The sequence below is a fragment of the Mastigoproctus giganteus genome, chromosome 10, assembly GCF_048544385.1.
Source record: "Mastigoproctus giganteus isolate SK-2022 chromosome 10, ASM4854438v1, whole genome shotgun sequence".
In the NCBI taxonomy this organism is placed as follows: Eukaryota; Metazoa; Arthropoda; class Arachnida; order Uropygi; family Thelyphonidae; genus Mastigoproctus; species Mastigoproctus giganteus.
In genome coordinates this window covers 169,404,222-169,425,488 of record NC_143584.1, presented here as the reverse complement: position 1 = coordinate 169,425,488, position 21,267 = coordinate 169,404,222, and the positions used below count along the sequence as shown (strand labels likewise).

At 34.7% G+C, this 21,267-nt stretch overlaps 1 protein-coding gene across 1 annotated transcript in view; it reads right to left on the bottom strand.

The window, feature by feature from the left end:
• LOC150079465 (dual oxidase-like) overlaps positions 1-21,267 on the bottom strand; it is a 177,149-nt gene that overhangs the window by 24,827 nt on the left and 131,055 nt on the right. Inside the window, exons 23-27 of the mRNA XM_090383907.1 lie at positions 20,960-21,053; positions 11,501-11,550; positions 5,250-5,410; positions 4,135-4,255; positions 3,717-3,946 (exon numbers count right to left, since the gene is read on the bottom strand). Coding sequence (XP_090240033.1) covers positions 3,717-3,946; positions 4,135-4,255; positions 5,250-5,410; positions 11,501-11,550; positions 20,960-21,053 — 656 coding nt within the window. The remainder of the gene's footprint in view (positions 1-3,716; positions 3,947-4,134; positions 4,256-5,249; positions 5,411-11,500; positions 11,551-20,959; positions 21,054-21,267) is intronic.

Genomic DNA, 21,267 nt, shown 5'->3' with positions numbered 1-21,267 from the left:
TATTGGCGACAACTTTTACCCATCTCTGCTCCCACCTCTGTCCAAACCACATGGTTCTGTTGTTACTTCAGCCAAGGATAAAGCTGACCTGCTAGCATCCCATTTTTCTTCCAGCTCATGTATTAATGATCTTGGTAAAACACCTCCCACCATTCCCAACACGCTCCATTCAATGCCTCCTGTGGTCTTCCGTCAAAAGGATATCAGAAGGATTTTGATGAATCTTGATGCTAAGAAAGCTCCAGGTTCTGATGGTATTTCTCCACTTGTTCTCAAAGCCTGTGCTCCTGAACTTACACCTATTCTTTGCCGCTTTTTTCACTTTCTTATTCCAAAGGTGTTTTTCTTTCTGCTTGGAAATTTGCTCATATCCAGCCAGTTCCTAAAAAGGATGACAAATCGCAATTACTTCTACTCTTTCTAAAGTAATGGAGAAATCAATTAACCACCAACTCTTAAACTACCTAGAAACCTTCCATCTGATCAACGATCGCCAGTATGGATTCCGTCAGTGTCGATCCACTGGTGACATTCTGGCTTATGTTACCCATTTATGGACTAATTCAATGGAAGGGTTCGGTGAAACACAAGCAGTTGCTCTTGACATCTCAAAGGCTTTGGATAGTGTTTGGCATAAAGGTCTTCTAAACAAGCTTCCATCTTATGGTTTGCCAACTGTTTTTAGTAATTGGTTATTCAGTTTTTTCTCTGATTGCTCACTGAGGGTGATGGTAGATGGCTCTCTGTCTTCTAACTTCTCCACTAATGCCAGTGTCCCCCAAGGTTCAGTTCTTTCCCCCATTCTTTTCCTCTTGTATATTAATGACCTTCTTCCATTGACTGGAAATCCTATCCATAGTTTTGCCGATGATAGCACATTGCATTCCACTTTCCATTTTGAGAAACCTTGTCCTGCTCAATCAGCTTCAACTTCTCAAAAATCTGCCACCAATTCCTTAAATGCCGATCTTCAGGTAATTCTCCAGTGGGGCAAAGACAACTTAGTTGATTTCAACCCTTCTAAAACTCAGGCTTGTCTTATATCTCGCAAAAAGGATTCTTCTGCTCCTATGCTTATCTTTAGTGACACTCAGATTTCTAGGCAAAATGATATATCTCTTTTGGGGATTACCCCGACTTCTAATCTCTCTTGGCACAAGCACATTACAAATATTGCTTCCTCTGCATCTAAAAAACTTGGTTTTCTCTTTCGCTCTCGGCATTACTTTTCTTCCAAACAGCTGGTCACTCTGTATAAATCGCAAATCCACCCTGCCATGGAATATTGTTTCCACATCTGGGGTGGTGCCCCCAAAACCTCTCTCAGGCTTCTTGATTCCATTCAGAAGAGGGCAATTAGGTTAATTAATGATTCATCTCTAACAGTCTCTCCACTTGCTTTCTCATAGACTTACTGTTTCTGCTGCATGCAGAAACTTCCACAGATACTTCCATGGGCACTGTTCTTCTGAATTGGCTTCTATAATTCCTGCTCTCTCTTTCAAAACAGTCCAAACACATGCCGCCACCAGCCAACATCCATTTACTGTCCAACTTCAAACCCACAGAACCAACTTTTCATCTTCCTCATTTATTCATTCAACTGCCGTTTTCTGGAACAACCTTTCTTCATACGTATTTCCTGAAAATTACAATCTACAGAAGTTCAAGTCCAATGTCAACAAATATCTTCTTTCATCTTCTCGACCTCCAACCCAAGCACGGTACTAAGTACTATAGGTTCTAATACCTCTCGTGTTTGGGGTTAACATAAAAAAAAATCCATAGAAGATCAGTGCTGCTTGAACTTGAGGAAAGAACAGTAAAAGCCTTATAGATGAATTCTGTGTGACAGTTTAAGATTCTGAAATAAACTGTGCAATTGACTTTGTAGTTAATGATCATAGTGTTCCCTTGTAAACCAGATAATCTTATTGGACAGTCTATGTAGTTACTTGTGACCATACCAGAGGCAGACTGGGTCAAGAATTCTTACTGGGGAAAACTTGTAGTGGCCTCATGCTAGTGTTTATAGCCGAAATCACACTGTCCTTCGGCCCACTGGAGTATCCCCGGTAAGTCCTATGTCCAGTCTGCCTCTGAACCCTATTGTTATTTGTCTTAATCTCGTGTTGACTTTGCAAGATCAGTGGTCCCTTGTCACGTTTGGTCTTATTCATGTCATATAGCTCATTGTGTGGTGTGCTTGTTTTGTGGTTCCTTGTGCCACAATTTATACTTCTGACTAATTCTAATATGTCATGTGATTTATTATCTGGACATATGTTCATTTCACTTTATGGCATTGGAATTTATGACTTTAATTCTGTATGTAATATGTATGTATGTATGTATATAGCAGACTTGGCAGTTTCTGACTAGGGGCCACTTGTTAATAAAAAAAAAAAAAAAAAAAAAATTTAACGTCTGCTAATTTGCCCAAAATGTAATTTACTGCATACATTAACTAACTTGTTTTCACTGGGTATAGACAAGGATTATAAGAGAAAAATAACTATATTATAAATAAACAAAATATAGTGAAGCAACTTGCAGCTATAATACTCCAATACTGCATCATCTCTATCTCCCAATGTTCTTTGTGATAATTAACATTTGAGTGATTAAAGAGTATTTTTCTTCAATGTAGAAGAACTGAATTTTAAAATTAAATTTGCATAATAAGTTATATATTTAATGTAGGAAGTTATGTGACCTTAGAAATAAATTCAATAAACTGAGGACCACCTTGTCCTATATGTTCAGGAGCCAACAGACATTTGATTGCAGTTAAAGGCATGATCTTAGGACAATGAGTTGTCCTGAGATGCAACACTTTTAAAAAAATAATATGGTTTATTTGAAATATGAAAGCCTGTTTTAAAGCTTGTGGGCTCTCATCAGATAGTTGGTAACCCCAGTTTGACAAATCTGATATTTTGGGTATAAAAAAAGTACTTCTGTATGGGTTATCACATTGTGGTTTGATGTGAAAGCTTCACATTAAGTAACAGAATGGCATGTTTGAAATACAGTTGAACAACCTGTTAAAAAAAGGACACTTCTCTGCATTAAACTGGTTTATTTTTAAAGATTTAATTGAACATTAAAAGTAAAATCAACTATTTAAAATAAAAAACTATTCCCTTGAAAATTTTAGCCTTTATCAGTGATTAAATGTTCCAATTGTTAAATTAGTTAAACTGAGATTTCTGCATTACAACTAATCTTATTCTTGCTAAGTATCAAGGAATACTAACAAAGAAGTTTCTTTGCTATTATTTACTAGAATGCCTTGCATGCATGCCTCCTGACAGCTGAAAATTTAAAATAGGTTTTTAAATTAATTTCCAGATGAATGGCATGCAAGACCATTTTAGTCAACGTAGTTCCTTTGTTAATACACCTTGATCATGGCATGAGTGAACTGACTGTAGTGTAGATATCTTCTTCTTAAATAATTTAAATATTCTAAATGTTAAATCACTGTCAAAAGTGTGCAGAGTTGTACTGGAACAAGATTTTATTTTTATTGTTCAGTAAAGGTTTTTCAAAATTAACCACATTAATAAATACAGAGAAATTATGTCATACACAACATTCATTTTGTTGCGATTACTAAGACTGATTTATATTATTAACTTCAACAGAAAATCTGCCAGCTGCTAAACAAAGGACAAGATAATCCTCATTTTATAGAATGATTTATTTCTTACCTTTGGTAAAGTACCACCATTTAGGTTGTTAGGATCAAAATAATTACGTAGTTTCCACGTCCATGGGCCCTGTGCCTTAACATGCACTGACAAGTAATTTTCATGTGGTGCTGATGTAAGGGTTAAAGAATGGTATTCCTTTTGTCTAAATGCTGTACAACTTAGCCTTACCCACTGACCAGAGAGGTATTTGAAGTTGGGAGGGCGAGAAAACTTCACTTTAGTTACATCTGTGGAATAGAAAAATCAGATCAAGTAAAGTTAAAAAAAAAAAAAAATATTACAGTGAAACAGAAAGTCACTATTTCGCTAAGACAACTGAAATTAAAATTTTCTAAATTCTCAAACGAGGCATCAATGAATATCCACAATTAATTTCTTTATTGAAATTAAAAAAATGATTTTAAACATGGCATACCTGAGGGCAGAAGTTCACTGTTAAGTATATCCAGTTCCATATATTTGGTTTGAAGGCTGACCACCTTGTCCAAAGTAAATACAATGGCAGGTCCAATAAAGAACATCCAGAAGCGAGGGGTCTGAGGAAAAAATAAAATACTTAACATACAACTTGAAGTGAATTTAAGTAATGTGCAAATTTTTTCCAGTACAGTAAACAACCTTTTATCCAACCAACTCCAGTATAATTCCAGATTGATTCATATCAGAGAATGTTACCAGTAAGGTAATGTAGCATTCTGAGATCAAATTGAAACTGATTAAATTAAGCATATTGAGTTAGCCAAGTTAATTTGTATTGATTGTATTCTTGCTTCATGTCATATAGGAAATATGTAGGCCCCTGAGGAAGCATTCAAAGCAAATGTGGCTTGCAATACATTGTCTATGACAATATTCCAAGAAGTATAACTTTTGGTCCATAGGAGCTAATCATTAACTTTTTTTGCCATTTCTCAACTATTCTGATACTAAGGTTCACTGAGAAAAATCATAGGGGGGCAGGGGCTATCTCAAGATAAGTGCTGATGGCTAACAATGTAAGCCCACCATAAGCATAAGGGCAGCTAAAGAAATAACACACCAGCATGTGATATTTTGACTACTTGACAGATATCAAAACTCCATCTTGAACACACAAAAATGAAAACTTTAAGAGAGTACTAGAAAAATATTACTCTTGAAAACAGTTTTTCATTTAAATATTATTCAAGTGATAAATAAGATTTACATTATAAGTTCCGACACTGTAATAGGCACAGTTGAATAATTCAAAGCTTCCACACATAAAAACATTAGCAGTGAATGGCAGTACCTTATTTGTATATGTGGTGCAATATTTTTCTCTCTCAACAAAAAATAAATGAGCAATCCAAAGAAAATCAGAGTTGATTTTCTTTGGAAATATTGAAAAAAAAAATTGAAAAAACCTGATCATATATGCAATAAGAAGTTTAAAGATATCAGACTTCTTTGATTGTCCATTTTCAAGTAGTTAGATAACAGGTTGCCTTTGTACATAATGTTAAAAATTAGAGTATATACAGTTTTAAGTATGGCAAAAATATTTCTTACTCCTGTTATCTTTGCAAGTCCATGAATCAGAGACAAGATGTAAAGTAGGATGTAGAGACTGTGGGTTGACCAGAAGTAGCTGTATGCTTTCTGACGAATACGAGGATATGCAAAGACATAAATCACACAAACAATGATGAAAAGTAAGATTCCAGTTATACCTAGTTTAAGAAATAAACCAAAATGTTTGTCAATAAAAAGAATTAAAATAATAAGAAATTTCATAATTTAATTATCATAAATTGAACTTATTAGCACCTCTTACCCTCTTTAAAAAATGTTTTTAAAAGATCAAATCTTTTTTCCCATGTTATACATAAATATAGGATTCAACTGAAGATAAAAGGGCCCATGGATAAATTAGAACTTTAGGGTCCCCATATATACTTAAACACATGATATAAAATAGGTTTGTGTGGTTAAAATATTAAATAGAACAGTTACTTATATATCCTTTATTATAATTCACATTAATAAATACAGTTGATATAAAACAAAAATCTAAGCGTATAAAAAAATAAATAGTTCTTTTTTATTAAACAAACCAGGTACTTTTCTGATTAAACAGAATTATAGCATCAATAATTTTTTATATTCTGTGCCTTTTAAAACCAAGATTGTCAATTTTATTAAGCTCACTGAATATAGTAGATCTTGCTCTGTATTCATTATTATTTAGTATGAACCACAGCTTTAATGCTCAATACGTTCTACGTTGATATCAATAATTGTAAAATAATAAGTTTACCTCACTATAGTACGTAGAACACTTCCGTATGATACTCTTCAGAAATTAAAACGGAAAAAATCGAAAAACTTACATTAGAGTAACAAATAGTTTAAAAAATAATTAAAAATCAATTTAACGCAATTAAAAATAAGAAAATTAATTAAAAGAATTTAACGAAAAAATTGCAAAATGATTTTCCTTCCTGAAGCTGACAATGCTTTTCGACAGTTCATGTTGATTAACACGAATATTCAAAGGAAAATGCGTCGAACCCTGATAAGACGAGTCACAATCACTGCAAGAAATGTTGTATACCAGGTCATTAATGTGTGTTGCAAACAAGGAAAGGACTGAGCAATTGTTCACAACACAAATTAATGACTTGGTATACGACATTTCTTGCCGTGATTGTGACTCATCTTATCAGGGTTCGATGAGTTTTCCTTTGAATATTCGTGTTAATCAACATGCGGCCTCAGTTCGTGCTTCTTGTTCGGCAGTGTCAGAATTAGCCTTTCATGCCGTTAACGAAAAACACTTATTTAACAAGGCCAAAATACTTAATAAGTGTCCAACGTAATTATACCCAACTAATTAATTGCAGAAACTAGGATTTTTTTTTTTTGTAGTTGTTGGCACATAGGCTTCTGTGGCCATAATGCACCTCCCAAGGTTTTTGCAGTACTTTAATCCAAGCCCGAGGCGGGAATCAGACCCGCGACCTTTGGGTTGCCAGGCAGGCAGCTACCCACACGGCTAGCCCAGTCGGCACTGTAGGAATTAAATTACACAAATTCTGTTAATGTTCATCGGCCATATCTCATCTGATTCGTGGGCTTTTATGCACATGTGCAAAGACAAATAATCCCTATTTAAGTTTCATACTCTCCCCTATTCAGTAATTTTCATTCCTGTGGTCACGACATACAGTTGAAAAGCGTTGTCAGCTTCAGGAAGGAAAATCGTTTTGCAATTTTTTTTCGTTAAATTCTTTTAATTTTCTTAATTTTTAATTATTTTTTAAACTATTTTTGTTACTCTAATGTAAGTTTTTCGATTTTTCCATTTTAATTTCTGGAGAGTATCATACGGAAGTGTTCTACGTACTGTATTGAGGTAAACTTCTCTTATTATTTTACAATTCATTATTATTAAAACCTGTAAAATTTTTCCCCCATGTTGGCACATAAATGCCATTTTATTATTTTTAATATTGAAAATACACATCCACATGCTACTTGTGTGGATGAGAATGTCAATATACACTCAGTAATCACTGAATTATGATCAACCCATCTTTTTCGTCCAGCAAACAGAAAATCAATCACAGAACCCATGCAGTTTACTAAGAGTATACACAGAGCAAATATGGCTTTAGTCGCTGATGCTCCTGAAACCATATTACAACAACGACCAAGCCATCCATAATGGAGTATGCCACATAGCTCACAGTATAAAAAGCCAAACAGTTTTGTACACTAGAGCAGTGGTAATTTGCATCTGGTCATGCAAGTCAAATAGCAGTTATGGGAAGTAGAAAGATATCACTTAGTCAAGATATTTAAAAGGGCACTATTGTAGAGGCTTATGCATCGAGTGCCTCCATATCACAAATGGCATGTCTTCTCGGCTGGTCATACCCACTGTTTTAGGTGTACAAAGAATGCTGTTGAACAGTTCAAACCACCTCCTGCCGACAACTGTAAAAGGATTACACAAGGTGGATTGTCAACTGTGAGCAAAGGGTACAGTATGTTGTACAGGGTCAACAATAGGTTTCTATGTGTGATAATTGACATTGCAATACAATATGGGCAATGCAAGAACAATATCCTAAATTATACACTCAGACCTATGGGGGGTTCCACAGCAGACAACCCAAGAGACACCCTCTCCTCACCACTGATCATTGTCAATGGCAAATTCTGTGATGTAAACAACACACTAGAAGACTGGAAATGTATGTGCGTGTTGGATAACTCCAAATTCCTGGTGAAATGGGAAGGGTTTTTTTTAGCTGTTGCTGCATAAGCTTGCTTTCTTGCATTATATGCCTCTACTAATGTGTGACACAAGCAACACGAGTCCATAGACCCATCATGCACAGTGCCCATTATCCAGACAGAATGCTGCAACTCTGTGCCATTAGTAGGTGAACAGCTGCCTGTAAGGAGATGACACCTACCTCACCTGCAGCAGTCCTGGCCAGGCAGGTGGCGGTGGTTACTTAATATTAGCATGTTTTGCTGGAAAGCACTAGGATCCCTGATGCATATGGACCATTTCACTGGTGAGGTCTGTGTATTATTACGTATGAGTGTCTAATGTGAGGTGACACCAAGAACATCAGTTTAACTCAGCTGAAATTCTCTGTGGAGATACAAACTCTGTAAAATAGCCCATGTGAATTGCATGTCATTTGTGTGGATTGTGTAGTGTTATGTTGTTTGGCTTCTTATTAACTAGGAGGTGAGGTCTATCAGCAGACCTTAGGAGACCATGTGCACTCTACCATATTGCATTTTCTTCCAGACAGAAATGGGATCTTCCAAAATGATGTGATGATACATCAGGTCATCTGGCATGCACTGTGCACAAGTGGTTCAAGGAACAAAGTGAAGATATCACTCATGTCATTGGCCTCCAAATTTGCCTGACCTTAATCCAACTGAACACCTGTGGGATGTTTTGGAATGGGAAGTGAGGTGGGTGGACATGCAACCATCATTTGTTCTAACACTGCAGAAAGCCTTGTAGACGTCTTCGGACAATAATGTAGTCAATGCCTAGGCGAATAGTGGCTATTATCTGTGTAAAGTGGCCCAAAACAGTATTAGGTAGGTGGTGATAATTCAGTGATCACAGAGTGTATATTTGTATGCCTTATGTAAATTAGAGTATATGCATATTTTATCATCTAATAACATTAAATATACACTGAATGCAACCCTTGCAAGAATTATTCCTATTGGTGTTAAGACAATTCAATTTTTTATTTCTAAAATTTTGAAAATTTTCACTAAAGTGAATCAATTCATTCTGCAGTTCTATATGGTCAACATTAATATTTTACAAAATAGAAACTAATGCCTTGTTATTATCACTGTTTATTAATTCATTTATACTATGCAGTTTTAGGTACTTGGATTGCTTTGGGCTCCACTTGTTCATAAAAAAAGAATGCAAATACAACGCAACAACATTACGTTTCAGTCATACAGAACTGCAAGCAACACATCTGAGCTTTGAGCAGATACTCATTAAAATGTTAGCTGTCGAAAGTAACACTATTTCCATTGTCACACAAAACTTTCCTCGCGGAAAGTTGTGACAATGGAAATAGTTTGAAGTCATAAACAACAAAATAATAAATACATTATGTGTGTGTATGAATGAAATATTTAGAATAATTTTAAATTAATATTTATTTTATTTGATCCAGTAGCTCTAAGTAAGTGAGGCAAGATACCAAGAAATTTCTTGGTATCTCACCTGTTCAGCCCAACCCTGCATAAATACTTGCATTCTTGTTCATTTAACTTGAACAATTTGAACACAACTGAGCATCTCTAGTCCAAGATTCTCAAGCTGTATCCATTCTAATTTGATGATAAATTGAAAGAAATGTTTAACCATAAATAAATACAAGATGTTAAGTGCATTAGTCTGATCACAAGGAAACATTCTGTTCCCACTTAAAATTGATTAAGCTTGATCTCATATCCACCTTAGACAAGTACCATTATCCATGGTTCACCACTGACTTGTTTCTTACAAATCAGTGGTGGCCTCAATTCCATACACATGAACAATTATAATCATATAATTTTCTCCAGCCAAACAATGTCTGTTCATTTTCCCAGAAACTGGGTTGTGCTACTCCTATGCAGTATTATTATATATAGTATCCCCTGAAATCCTATGTATAGTAATGCTGAACCATGTTTATTATATGTTCTTGAATTTTTTTTTTAATTCATTAATATAAGTACTGAGTTTCAAGATGTCCACATGCTAAGAAGAGTTTTTTCATTGTAATGGTAGTCACATATAGAATTCAGTTAATGATGGGCCTATTTTTATGTAAAAAAGGATTAGCAAATGCAGTGTACCTAAATGGTATAGATTAATCTTGATTAACAATGCAATAAATAATTTATTTCATAGATTCGGAAATACTTAAAATGGAATTACTTTCCGCAATTTGTAGAAATTGCATTTCTCATGTTTGTAGAAATTGATATTTTTAAAATTTTTTTTAATGTAACCCTGTGCTGATCACATGTTTAAGCTTCAAAAAACTTTTATATTGAAGTGAATCTGCAATTTATTATTGCTTCTTTATATGGCACATAGGCAAAATGCTAAATTAAAATAATCAGTCACTTGAAAATAGGTAATAATTCTCAAGATATATATCCAGAATTTAACTATCACTTGACAAGAAAATTGAACCACTGCAGCCAGTAATGCATCTGGTTGGGCATATACACTAGATAATTATGTAAAAGCAATAAATATTTGTATTAACACTCCCCAAACATATACTTATAAGTGTATTATTGTCTGTAAAAGCATATGTTTGCAATACAACCTGCATATTATGTTGGTTGAAAAACCCAGAATAACTGATAAACAACTACTCCATCCTCCTTAAATGTAAAAGCAGTAGTTCAACCAGGTCTCAACCCCCACTTCCCACCAGCAGGTATTGAAGGATATTCTATGACACTGGTGCCAAAACTTAAAGATGGCAAGATTATTTTATTTAATCATCCCAATAAGGTATTGCTACAAAAGTCACCACAAAAGACACAGGTGTATGAGCATGCCAATTTAAATTCAAAGTGAAGCTTCCTAAATGCATTTCAAAATCCCCCACTCAAAAGTGTGATTGCTTGAAGGAGGGAATAAGAAACATAGCTAAAGCAGTTAGGGATTGTAAACATTTAATTATTAATGCAAAATAAAATCAGCAAGTGGTGCAATAACAAATGCATAGTATCATGGACATATTACTTGTTTGCCTGCTATCAAGGGGGGTGCATATTATTTTTTAATTAAAGAGGAAAAGAATATCAGTACTGTATTAACACCAAGCCTGCATTTAGTACAGTCATCATATTTATATATAGTATAGGTGAATTAAATATTAATAATACAGTACTTTAGAAAATTATTTAACTTAGTCTATTAATGTGGTATTAGTACCATTACTGTTGTATACAATTAGTCATTGTACACACATGAAATTTGATATGGAGTATAATTTAAATTAATGCATATTATGGCATGGACTAGAAATTATGTGACATCAGGTGAATTGTTCAGTAGAAATTATGCCATATTTAAAGGCTATAATTGTAAACAAATGCTATTAGATTATCTAATAACATTTTAGGTCAGTAAATGTGTCACAAAACTGTAAAACATTTTTATTTAATAATCATTAAATTATATTATTAATCATTGTGTTTTACACTACATAAAACAAAATGTTACTAGCTTTGTTATAACTTACCTGTAACAGTCTGGAAGAGCCAGTAAGTGATAGTTGGCTGGAAATCTGAGCTAATTAAATAGAAAGAGGAAGATTGTAATATGCACCTTGTAATCTTATCAAAAATTTTGACAGAAAAAAAAAGCAGAAATTTTACTAAATTAAAAAAAATTAAGCATTATATTATATATATACACAGTTAAATTAAAGTTTTTGTATTCTACTAAAGGACGCTATGCATATAGATATACAGTCAGTGATTAGTTTCAGGTGCCTCCATAGCCAGGTGGGCAGGAGCAACAGTGTGTAGCACACGCTTCTTGATTAGACCAGGGTTCGAGCCCATGACCACCACATACCCCGGAGCAATATGGCCTTAGTTGCTAATGCTCCTAAAAAAAAAAAAAAAAAAAAACAAATAACAAGTGATTAGTTTCAGCATGTCAGTTTGTGGAGAATGGAAAAAGTAGGGTATAATACTGTGTACTGCAGGAGTGTGGGATATTTCAACATAGCCAAAATCAAAATTCACATGCTCTATACATTCAATACTTGATTAAGGAATCCTTCTGCTTACACCTTCTGTTCACACACTCACAATGCTGTCAAAGTGAGTTGTTTTTTTTTTTCACTGCAATGTGAACAGGCAAATAACTTTTTTTCATCTGAGACTTCTCCAAATGTGCAAAAAAACTCACCCTAGCAAGGAGTACATACTCAGACTAGATAAGACTTTAACACTGACATGAAAATGCTACCTCCTACTATATGAAAAGGATCAAATAATATTCATTTTGTTGCCCACAAGAACTGCCTATCATTTAGCATTAGCAGAGGCATATAATGCAAGATAGCAAGCTTATGCAGCATCAGCCAAAAAAAAAAAAAACACCACTCCCATTTCACCCCTCAGTTCGTTCGAAATACCTGTCCAGCTGAGCCTTAAATTTATTTAGGCTATCAAACTTCCATAAGGGATGGAAGTCTGTTCCACCGACCAACTACCCCCTGGCTAAAGGCAAATTTCTGCACATTTATTAAATTAAATCATAGACCAGTATAATATAAAAAAGGTATAAAATTTAAATTTTTAATAATTACAGTCTGCTTGTTTAACCCCCAAATGGGCACCATCACTCCCTTACCTCTGGCAAGTGCACTTTTCCCTAATTAGTACCTTTTTATTGGCAGGAAACAATTCAGAGTTGTTCACTTTTTAACACCACCCAACATTTTTTATTCTGTTATAAACAACTGTGAACTATATATATATATATATATATATATATATATATATATATTTTTTTTTTTTTTTTTTTTAATTAAAATAAAACCCAAGGGTTTTAAAAATGTTTGAACTCTCCTCCTCCTTCAGGCATGACAATTTGTTGAAAGGGAATTTTTATGCATTGCTAAGGCTTGCACTGCTGAGAACAGCAGATTGTGCAATTGTAAAAGTGAAACGCATTCCTTCATTACTGGTGCTCGATTTGTTTACCTGAGCTGACATGTCAACTATTCAAGCTGCTCCTAAAGTACATGACAACAGTGCACTCTCAGATTTGGATAAAAGACCATGCTAATTTTAAAATTCATATCTTTAACAATTGAATATGATTTAATGAGAAATTTTTATTTGTTTATGGCCAAATGTTTTCATTAACAAAAACAATTAATGATGCAGATCGAAAAGAATTGCAATAAACGAAGAATACTAAAATTGACATTGATATCACTTTGGTAGATACAGTAGAGCATTGAAAATCTGAACATCAACAATTTGAAACGTCAATAATCCGAACAAGCCAGAATTTATTTAAAATTTATGCTGGTGCCACAAAATAATTGCAGTGAATGCCAGTTACTGTGATCAACGTTTGCAAATTGAATTTTGATTCTATTAAATGGCAACTGCAATAAGTAAAAATTGGAGGAATATTATCCACAGGCTATAAAAATGAAGATATAAAGCACAGATTTATACTTTTATTTTACCTTATCAATTAACAAAATTAAATTACACGTGAAAATCGGAAGAATATTATCCACAGTTTTTTTTTTTTTATGAAAACCCCAAACATGAGAGGAATTAGAACCTATAGTACTTAGTACTGTGCTTGGGTTAGAGGTTGAGAAGACGAAAGAAGATAATTGTTGACATTAGACTTGAACTTCTGTAGACTGTAATTTTCAGGAGATATGTATGAAGGAAGGTCATAGGTATAGCGTAGCTTAATTATCAGCATTCACCTCATAGTAATCCACTTGGTTTGATGAAACTTATAACAAGCACATAGTAGTTATAAGACTTAAATTCCAATTATTTAAATAGCTATTCGTAACTTAAATTATGAATTTTAAAAAATTAAAAATTTACTAAATTATGAACTTTAAAAAATGTTAAATTTGCCTAAGAAAGGAAAGTTGTCTTATTTAAATTATTTATTAAAATAAAATAAAAGCGAGATGAAAACTAATAGCCGCACACGACTTTCGAAACCATTCTCAGTTAGCTATAGTGGGAAGAGAAGAACACATGACATATGTTATATAGTCGTTAAGTTCCCAAAATGCATTTCAGTGCACGTGCATTATGTGCTAAGTTCCAAACAGGGGAGAAGTTGATTGGAGCCTTCATGTTTGGAACATATTGGAACCAATATGTTGAACGATGTGTGGCGCATAAACCACTCAATGACGAGAGCCTCGCTTTGAAGAATTTTATAACTGGAATTCAGTTTAACTACTGTAATAGCCGAATCGATGCGTGGGTTATGATTATGAGATTGAACATGTGTTAATTCTGTACCCGATAAATTAGATTTGAAGCTATTAAAGTGGTAGTAGGCATATGTGTTAGAAATTTTTGAAGTCCTAAACTTAGCTGTTGTACTACCAATGTAACATGCTTGACAATCTGATTGAGATCTAATCAAATATATAATGTTATTATAATCCTGTGTTGCATACTCATATGTTGTCCTGTATGAATTAAATTTATAAACTAATTTATTATAAGATGTAAATATTAACTTGATATCTGTATTCTTAAAAATCTGTCGAAGTCGTCTAGCATATTGTTGTTCGTATTGGGAGGACGATAAGGGGTTTGTGTATCTTATTCAAATGGTTATTAATGTTGTCAGGGTTATTAATACTATTATGGACTTTAGTAATGATTTCTTTTAATGGTTGCAATGGGTATTTCCTGTCGATAAATTTTTTATTGAGGTATTGCAATTCTGTCGATAGATCTGCTTTTTTGATGTATAGAGGATGGGGTGAGTAGTAATGTAAGAACTTATCTGTATGTGTGTTCTTTCTGTATATTTTGGTGCCTAAAATTGTACCGATTTTATATATAGTGAGATTTAGAAAATTAATTTTATTATCAATTTCTACTTTCAGGGTAAGTTTGAGTCTCTCATGCGTTGTATTAAATAAAGTATCGATAGTTGTTTTATTACCTATTAAAAGGACATCATCCACGTACCTCATATACAATTTGATACCTAGAGGAAAAGGTTGAAGTATTTTTTCTTCAATAGAAGCGAAGTAGATTTCGGATAAAGGGGCTGAGATACCGAGGCCCATAGGAAGACCAAAAATTTGTTCATAAATATTAATTTGAAATCTAAATTGCTTGGCATTAAGTAACAGTGACATGAGCTCTAAAATGTCATATTTACATCTTACAATAAATTAGGTTCTAAATTTAATTCATACAGGACAACATGCGACACAGGATTATAATAACATTATATATTTGATTAGATCTCAGTCAGATTGTCAAGCATGTTACATTGGTAGTACAACAGCTAAATTTGGGACTTCAAAAATTTCTGACACACATGCCTACTACCACTTTAATAGCTTCAAATCTAATTTATCGGGTACAGAATTAACACATGTTAAATCTCATAATCATAACCCGCACATCGATTCTGCTATTACAGTAGTTAAACTGAATTCCAGTTATAAAATTGTTCAAAAGAGGCTCTCGTCATTGAGTGGTTTAAGCACCACACATCATTCAACATATTAAACACGAAGGTTCCACTCAACTTCTTCCCTATTTGGAATTTAGCACGTATAAAGTTTCCACGTGCACTGAAATGCATTTCAGGAACTTAACCAGTATATAACATACTTCACTTGTTCTTCTCTTCCTACTATAGCTAACTGAGGATGGTTTCGAAAGTCGCTCGTGCGCAGCTATTAGCTTTTATCTCACTTTTATTTTAATAAGAACCATAGAATGCACATTCCACTTTCCTTTCTTAGGCAAATTTTAACATTTTTTAAAGCTCATAAATTTAGTAAATTTTTAATTTTTTTAAAATTCATAATTTAAGTTATAAATAGCTACTAAATCGGAATTTAAAAGTTTTATAACTACTATGTACCTATTATAAGTTTCATCAAACCAAGCAGATTACTATGAGGTGAGTGCTGATAATTAAGCTACACTATACCTACGATCTAGTTGTTACATCACAGCACATAAGGATTCCTTAATATATCATCAGTATGAAGGAAGGTTGTTCCAGAAAACGGCAGTTGAATGAATAAATGAGGAAGATGAAAAGTTGGTTCTGTGAGCTTAATGTTGGACAGTAAATGGATGTTGGCTGGTGGCGGCACGTGTTCGGACTGTTTTGAAAGAGAGAGAGAGCGGGAATTATAGAAGCCAATTCAGAAGAACAGTGCCCATTGAAGTATCTGTAGAAAAGGCATGCAGAAGAAACAGTACATCTATGAGACTGTGAGTGGAGAGACTGTTAGATGGGAGTCATTAATTAACCTAATTGCCCTCTTCTGAATGGAATCTAGAAGGCTAGAGAGGTTTTGAGGGCACCACACCAGATGTCGAACAATATTCATTGGTAGTGCTGATTTGCGATCTGTACAGACTGAACAGCTCTTTGGAAGAAGTAATGCCAAGTGCGAAAGAGAAAACAGTTTTTTAGATGCAGAGGAAGCAATATTTGTTTGTAATGTGCTTGTGCCAAGAGAGATTAGAAGCTAGGTTAATCCCCAAAAGAGATATATCATTTTGCCTAGACAGAGTGTCACCAAAGATAAGCATAGGAGCAAAAGAATCCTTTTTGCAAGATACAAGACAAGACTGAGTTTTGGAAGGATTGAAATCAACTAAGTTGTCTTTGCCCCGCTGGAGATCGGCATTTAAGGAATTGATAGTGGATATTTGAGAAGTTGAAGCTGATTGAACAGGGTAAGGTTTTTCAAAATGAAGTGGAATGCAATGTGCTATCATCGGCAAAACTATGGATAGGATTTCCAGTCAATGGAAGGTCATTAATATACAAGAGGAAAAGTATGTGGGAAGACCTTGGGTGGACACCAGCATTATTGGAGAAGTTAGAAGACAGAGAGCCATCTAACATTACCCTCAGTGAGTGATCAGAGAGAAAACTGGATAACCAATTACAAAAAACAGTTGGCAAACCATAAGATGGAAGCTTGTTTAGAAGACCTTTGTGCCAAACATGATGGAAAGCCTTTGAGATGTCAAGAGCAACTGCTTGTGTTTCACCAAACTTTTCCATTGAATTTGTCCACAAATGAGTAACATAAGCGAGAATATCATCAGTGGATCGACACTAATGGAATCCATACTGGCGATCGTTGATCAGACGGAAGGTTTCTAGGTAGTTTAAGAATTGGCAGTTAATTGATTTCTCCATTACTTTAGAAAGAGTAGAAGTAATTGCAATGGGATGATAATTGGATGGGAGGGATTTGTCACCCTTTATAGGAACTGGCTGGATATGAGCAAATTTCCAAGCAGAAGGGAAAAATACCTTTGAAATAAGAAAGTAAAAAAAGACGGCAAAGAACAGGAGTAAGTTCAGGAGCACAGGTTTTAAGAACAAGTGGAGAAATACCATCAGGACCTGGAGCTTTCTTAGCATCAAGATTCGTCAAAATCCTTCTGACAGCCTTTTGATAGAAGACCACAGGAGGCATTGAATGGAGCATGTTGGAATGGTGGGAGGTGTATTACCAAGATCATTAATACATGAGTTGGAAGAAAAATGGGATGCTAGCAGGTCAGCTTTATCCTTGGCTGAAGTGACAACAGAACCATCTGGTTTTGACAGAGGTGGGAGCAGAGATGGGCAAAAGTTGCAGCCAATAGCTTTGGCAAGAGACCAGCATGCTTGGCTACCATAAGGGCAAGAAGCAAGTTTTCTACTCTTAGCCTGTTCAAAATCTATTTTTGACTGATTGATAATTGCTTTAAAATTGTTGCGAACTTTGGTGTAGGCAGAAAATGAAACTGAAAAATTGGAAAGAAGCCAATTATGATATGCAATATTCGACACTCTTGAACAGCCTTAGCACATTTATTGGAAAACCAAGGTTTAGATAAGGAACAAGTGTTTAAAGTGGAGTGTGGTATAAAGGATTCCATTCCTAGGAGAATAATTTCTCTGACACAATCTGAGCAAATGTTGACATCAGAAGTTTTAAAACAGTAATCCGACCAAGGAAAAGAAATGTTTGTTATTTTGGTTTTTAGGAGCATTAGCAACTAAGGCCATATTGCTCCGGGATATGCGGTGGTCATTCCTTGACCTTTCCGCATCCTCCGTATTTGGTGGTGACTGGCTCGAACCCCGATCTAATCAAGAAGTGTGTGCTATGCACTGCTGCTCCTTCCTACCTGGCTACGGAGGCGCCTTTTAGGAAAAAAAAATCTGTCATCCCATTTTGCATTTTTCTAATGCCAAACAATACGAGATTGGGAATAGCCATGAGATAAAGGCTTGATTGGAGAAGAGACAATCACCAAGTTGTAATCCGAGGTGTCTAAAGGACCACTCACTTCAACCATGTACTTAGAAGGGTAGTTTGTGAGAAAAAGGTCAAGTGTGTTGGCTGTATAGTTAGGAGTCTGGTATTCTGGTAGGTAAATGAACAATCTGTGCGAGGTCATTAGTAATTGCAAAAGCCTCAGTATCTCGATCAGCTGGGTCGGTGTGACTAGAAAATGGAAGCCAGCTGGTGTTGTGAACATTAAAATCACCAAGGAAAATGACCTCACTTTTAGGAAAGTTGGACTGGAGAAAGTCAAAGAGCTCCAAGCAATTAGTAGTGTTGGGAGAACAGTAGAGACAACAGATGAATTTTACACAATGAGGTAGAGAGATTAAACCAGAGAAGATCAAAAAGAGGAGATTCAAAATTACCAAGTCTCTGATAGGAAATATTGGAACGGACATATGCACAAGTACTACCTTTGAGGCGAAAGGTGGTAATATAGCAAATAATTTGGACAACTGAGATGAGCAGTTTGTTATTGTTTGTTTGTTATTTGGTTTTTAGGAGCATTAGCACCTAAGGCCATATTGCTCTGGGGATATGCGGTGGTCATTCCCTGACCTTTCCGCATCCTTCGTATTTGGTGGGCACGGGTTTGAACCCCGGTCTAATCAAGAAGCGTGTGCTGCTCCTGCCCACCTGACTACGGAGGCGCCAAAGAGAGATGAGCAGTAGTTGAATCAACTGATAACTGAGATACTGTCAGAAAAAGTACATAGGGTTTGGCAAACTGCAAGTGGAAATGGACATCATTGAGATTAGAATTGAGACGACGTATACTTGTGAAATGAACTAGGAAGTGTTTCCTAGGAACAGGTTAACAAAATAAAAATAAATTTACGCTTATACATAGCTTAATTAATATACATAGAGTATTAACTAAACATAACTGTTTTACAAGGTTGGAAAGTCAACCATAACAGAAATTAAAAACAACAAGGAAAAAATTTTTTAAGTTTATATCGAAACTTGATTCAGATGATGCCACAAAAAAAAAAAAAAAAAAAAAAAAAAAAAAAAAAAAAAAAGACGCCCTATGAGAACAGCTAATGACCCATCCCTCAAATATGCTGTTTGTTGTTATAGTTGGGTTCTGGGAGCATCAGCAACTAAGGCCACATTGCTCAGTGTATACTGTCTGAAAAATTGCGTGTTCTGTGGTCGATTTTCTGTTTTCTAGACGAAAAACTAGTGTTTTGGGGTGTAAAAGCATACTACCCTTGCCTGAGACAGACTAACTCAACCAAGTTGTGAAAAGACCTTTAAAAATTCCTCCCATCGTTGACAGGACTCTAACTCAGTTCTTTTTACAATCTTCTACCAACTGTGCTACCGACGAGGGCAACAAACTCAGTACTGTCTAACTGAACTACTCTTGCTGAAAAGAGTGAGATATGGCAGCAAAGAAATGAAGTTTGAAAATGGTGCTGCAAAAAAATAAGTAATTATTTTCATTCAAGGCCTATATACATATGTGTTATTGTGACTGAAAGTTCAATTTGTTTTGTTACCTATTAATAAAAATACAACTGTTTTTATTTCTAAACATTTTTTTTTTAGTCTCCAGAAGCACTTTTTGAAGCACTTAGTCCCTGCATGCATCTTTGTGTTTGCACATGGCAAGGGCATCTACAGATATACATAGTTAATTATTGGCAGAAGTATGCAGATTTAAGACCAGGAAAGGTGGTTAGGTACACTCTTTGTGTAATGAGTTGTTTTGATACTGTAGTTTGCACAATGGGAAAACAAAGTTCAGAGAGAGAGAGAGAGAAAGAAAGTCTTGTGGAGGGGGGGGCTGGCCCAAGCAGTCAGTGGGTCCAATGGCTGTTTTGGTAGGGTTGCTGAAGATTATATGGGGTACATTTGGAAATTAGGTGGGGAGGCTCAGAATTTCTGCTGTTACCTTCACTATATTCTTGCCAGCCTTTCCTTGACTTTTCACAAAAAAAAATATATAAAGCATTGACATCTACCATTGGACTTTTAGTGATATTTCACATAATTTGAATAAAAGCCACTCTTTAGTGATGTTGAAATTAAATCTTTTGAGGTTTTATATTAATTTAGCCTGTATTATGTTCATTATTTATTCCACTGTTTCCATTTTCACATTTTGCCTCCACTAATATTATTCTTATTCCTTGCCTTCTGAAAAATGCCATTTTTTATTCGTATATAATTTTTAAATCCAAAATTCTTACATCCTTATTTTTGATGCAACTTGGGGCAAGTATCTTGACCTGGTTACAGTTCCTTGAGTGTGAACTGGTACTTATAATAACACTACACAAAAGATTTGCAGACAAATTGGTCTGGACTACAAGTGTATTTCAAAGGCATATTAAAAATGTATAAGTTTGATGTTACAGGTAGTAATTGCATTCATTTCTTAAATGACAAGGACTCTATAGTTTATTGTGTTGATGGTTTATCAATTATCAAGTAAGCAGAATGCACGACAATATTTGAGGTAGTGATTTTGGCACCTGTGTTCAACTTTAAATTTCCCTCTTCCCCATTTACTCTGAAAATTATACTCCTTTGAAAGTTGCACCTGAAGCAGTTTTCTTCCTTTTTCTATGCATTACCACCAATTTACCCCTACAGATAAGAAATAACATTACTTACTCAAAGTGGACCTCCTTTGTAAGGCATTTCAGGTGTTCTACAGGCTGTGTAGATAGATGGTAGAAATTTATGCAATGGCCAATTACATGGATTACTAAATGGAAATGAACATAGGTATTAGCTGCTAATAAATTTACATTAACACCAAAGATTTTATACAATTTGCTATTAGTATCAGTTATTACACACTGGTATATTTACTTATCTATTATTAGCATTAAAAATTGACACTGAGTGGAAAGAGTTTAATATAACATTTCAATCAAACTAACTGCCTAAAGTCTCTCTCTCTCTCTCTCTCACACACA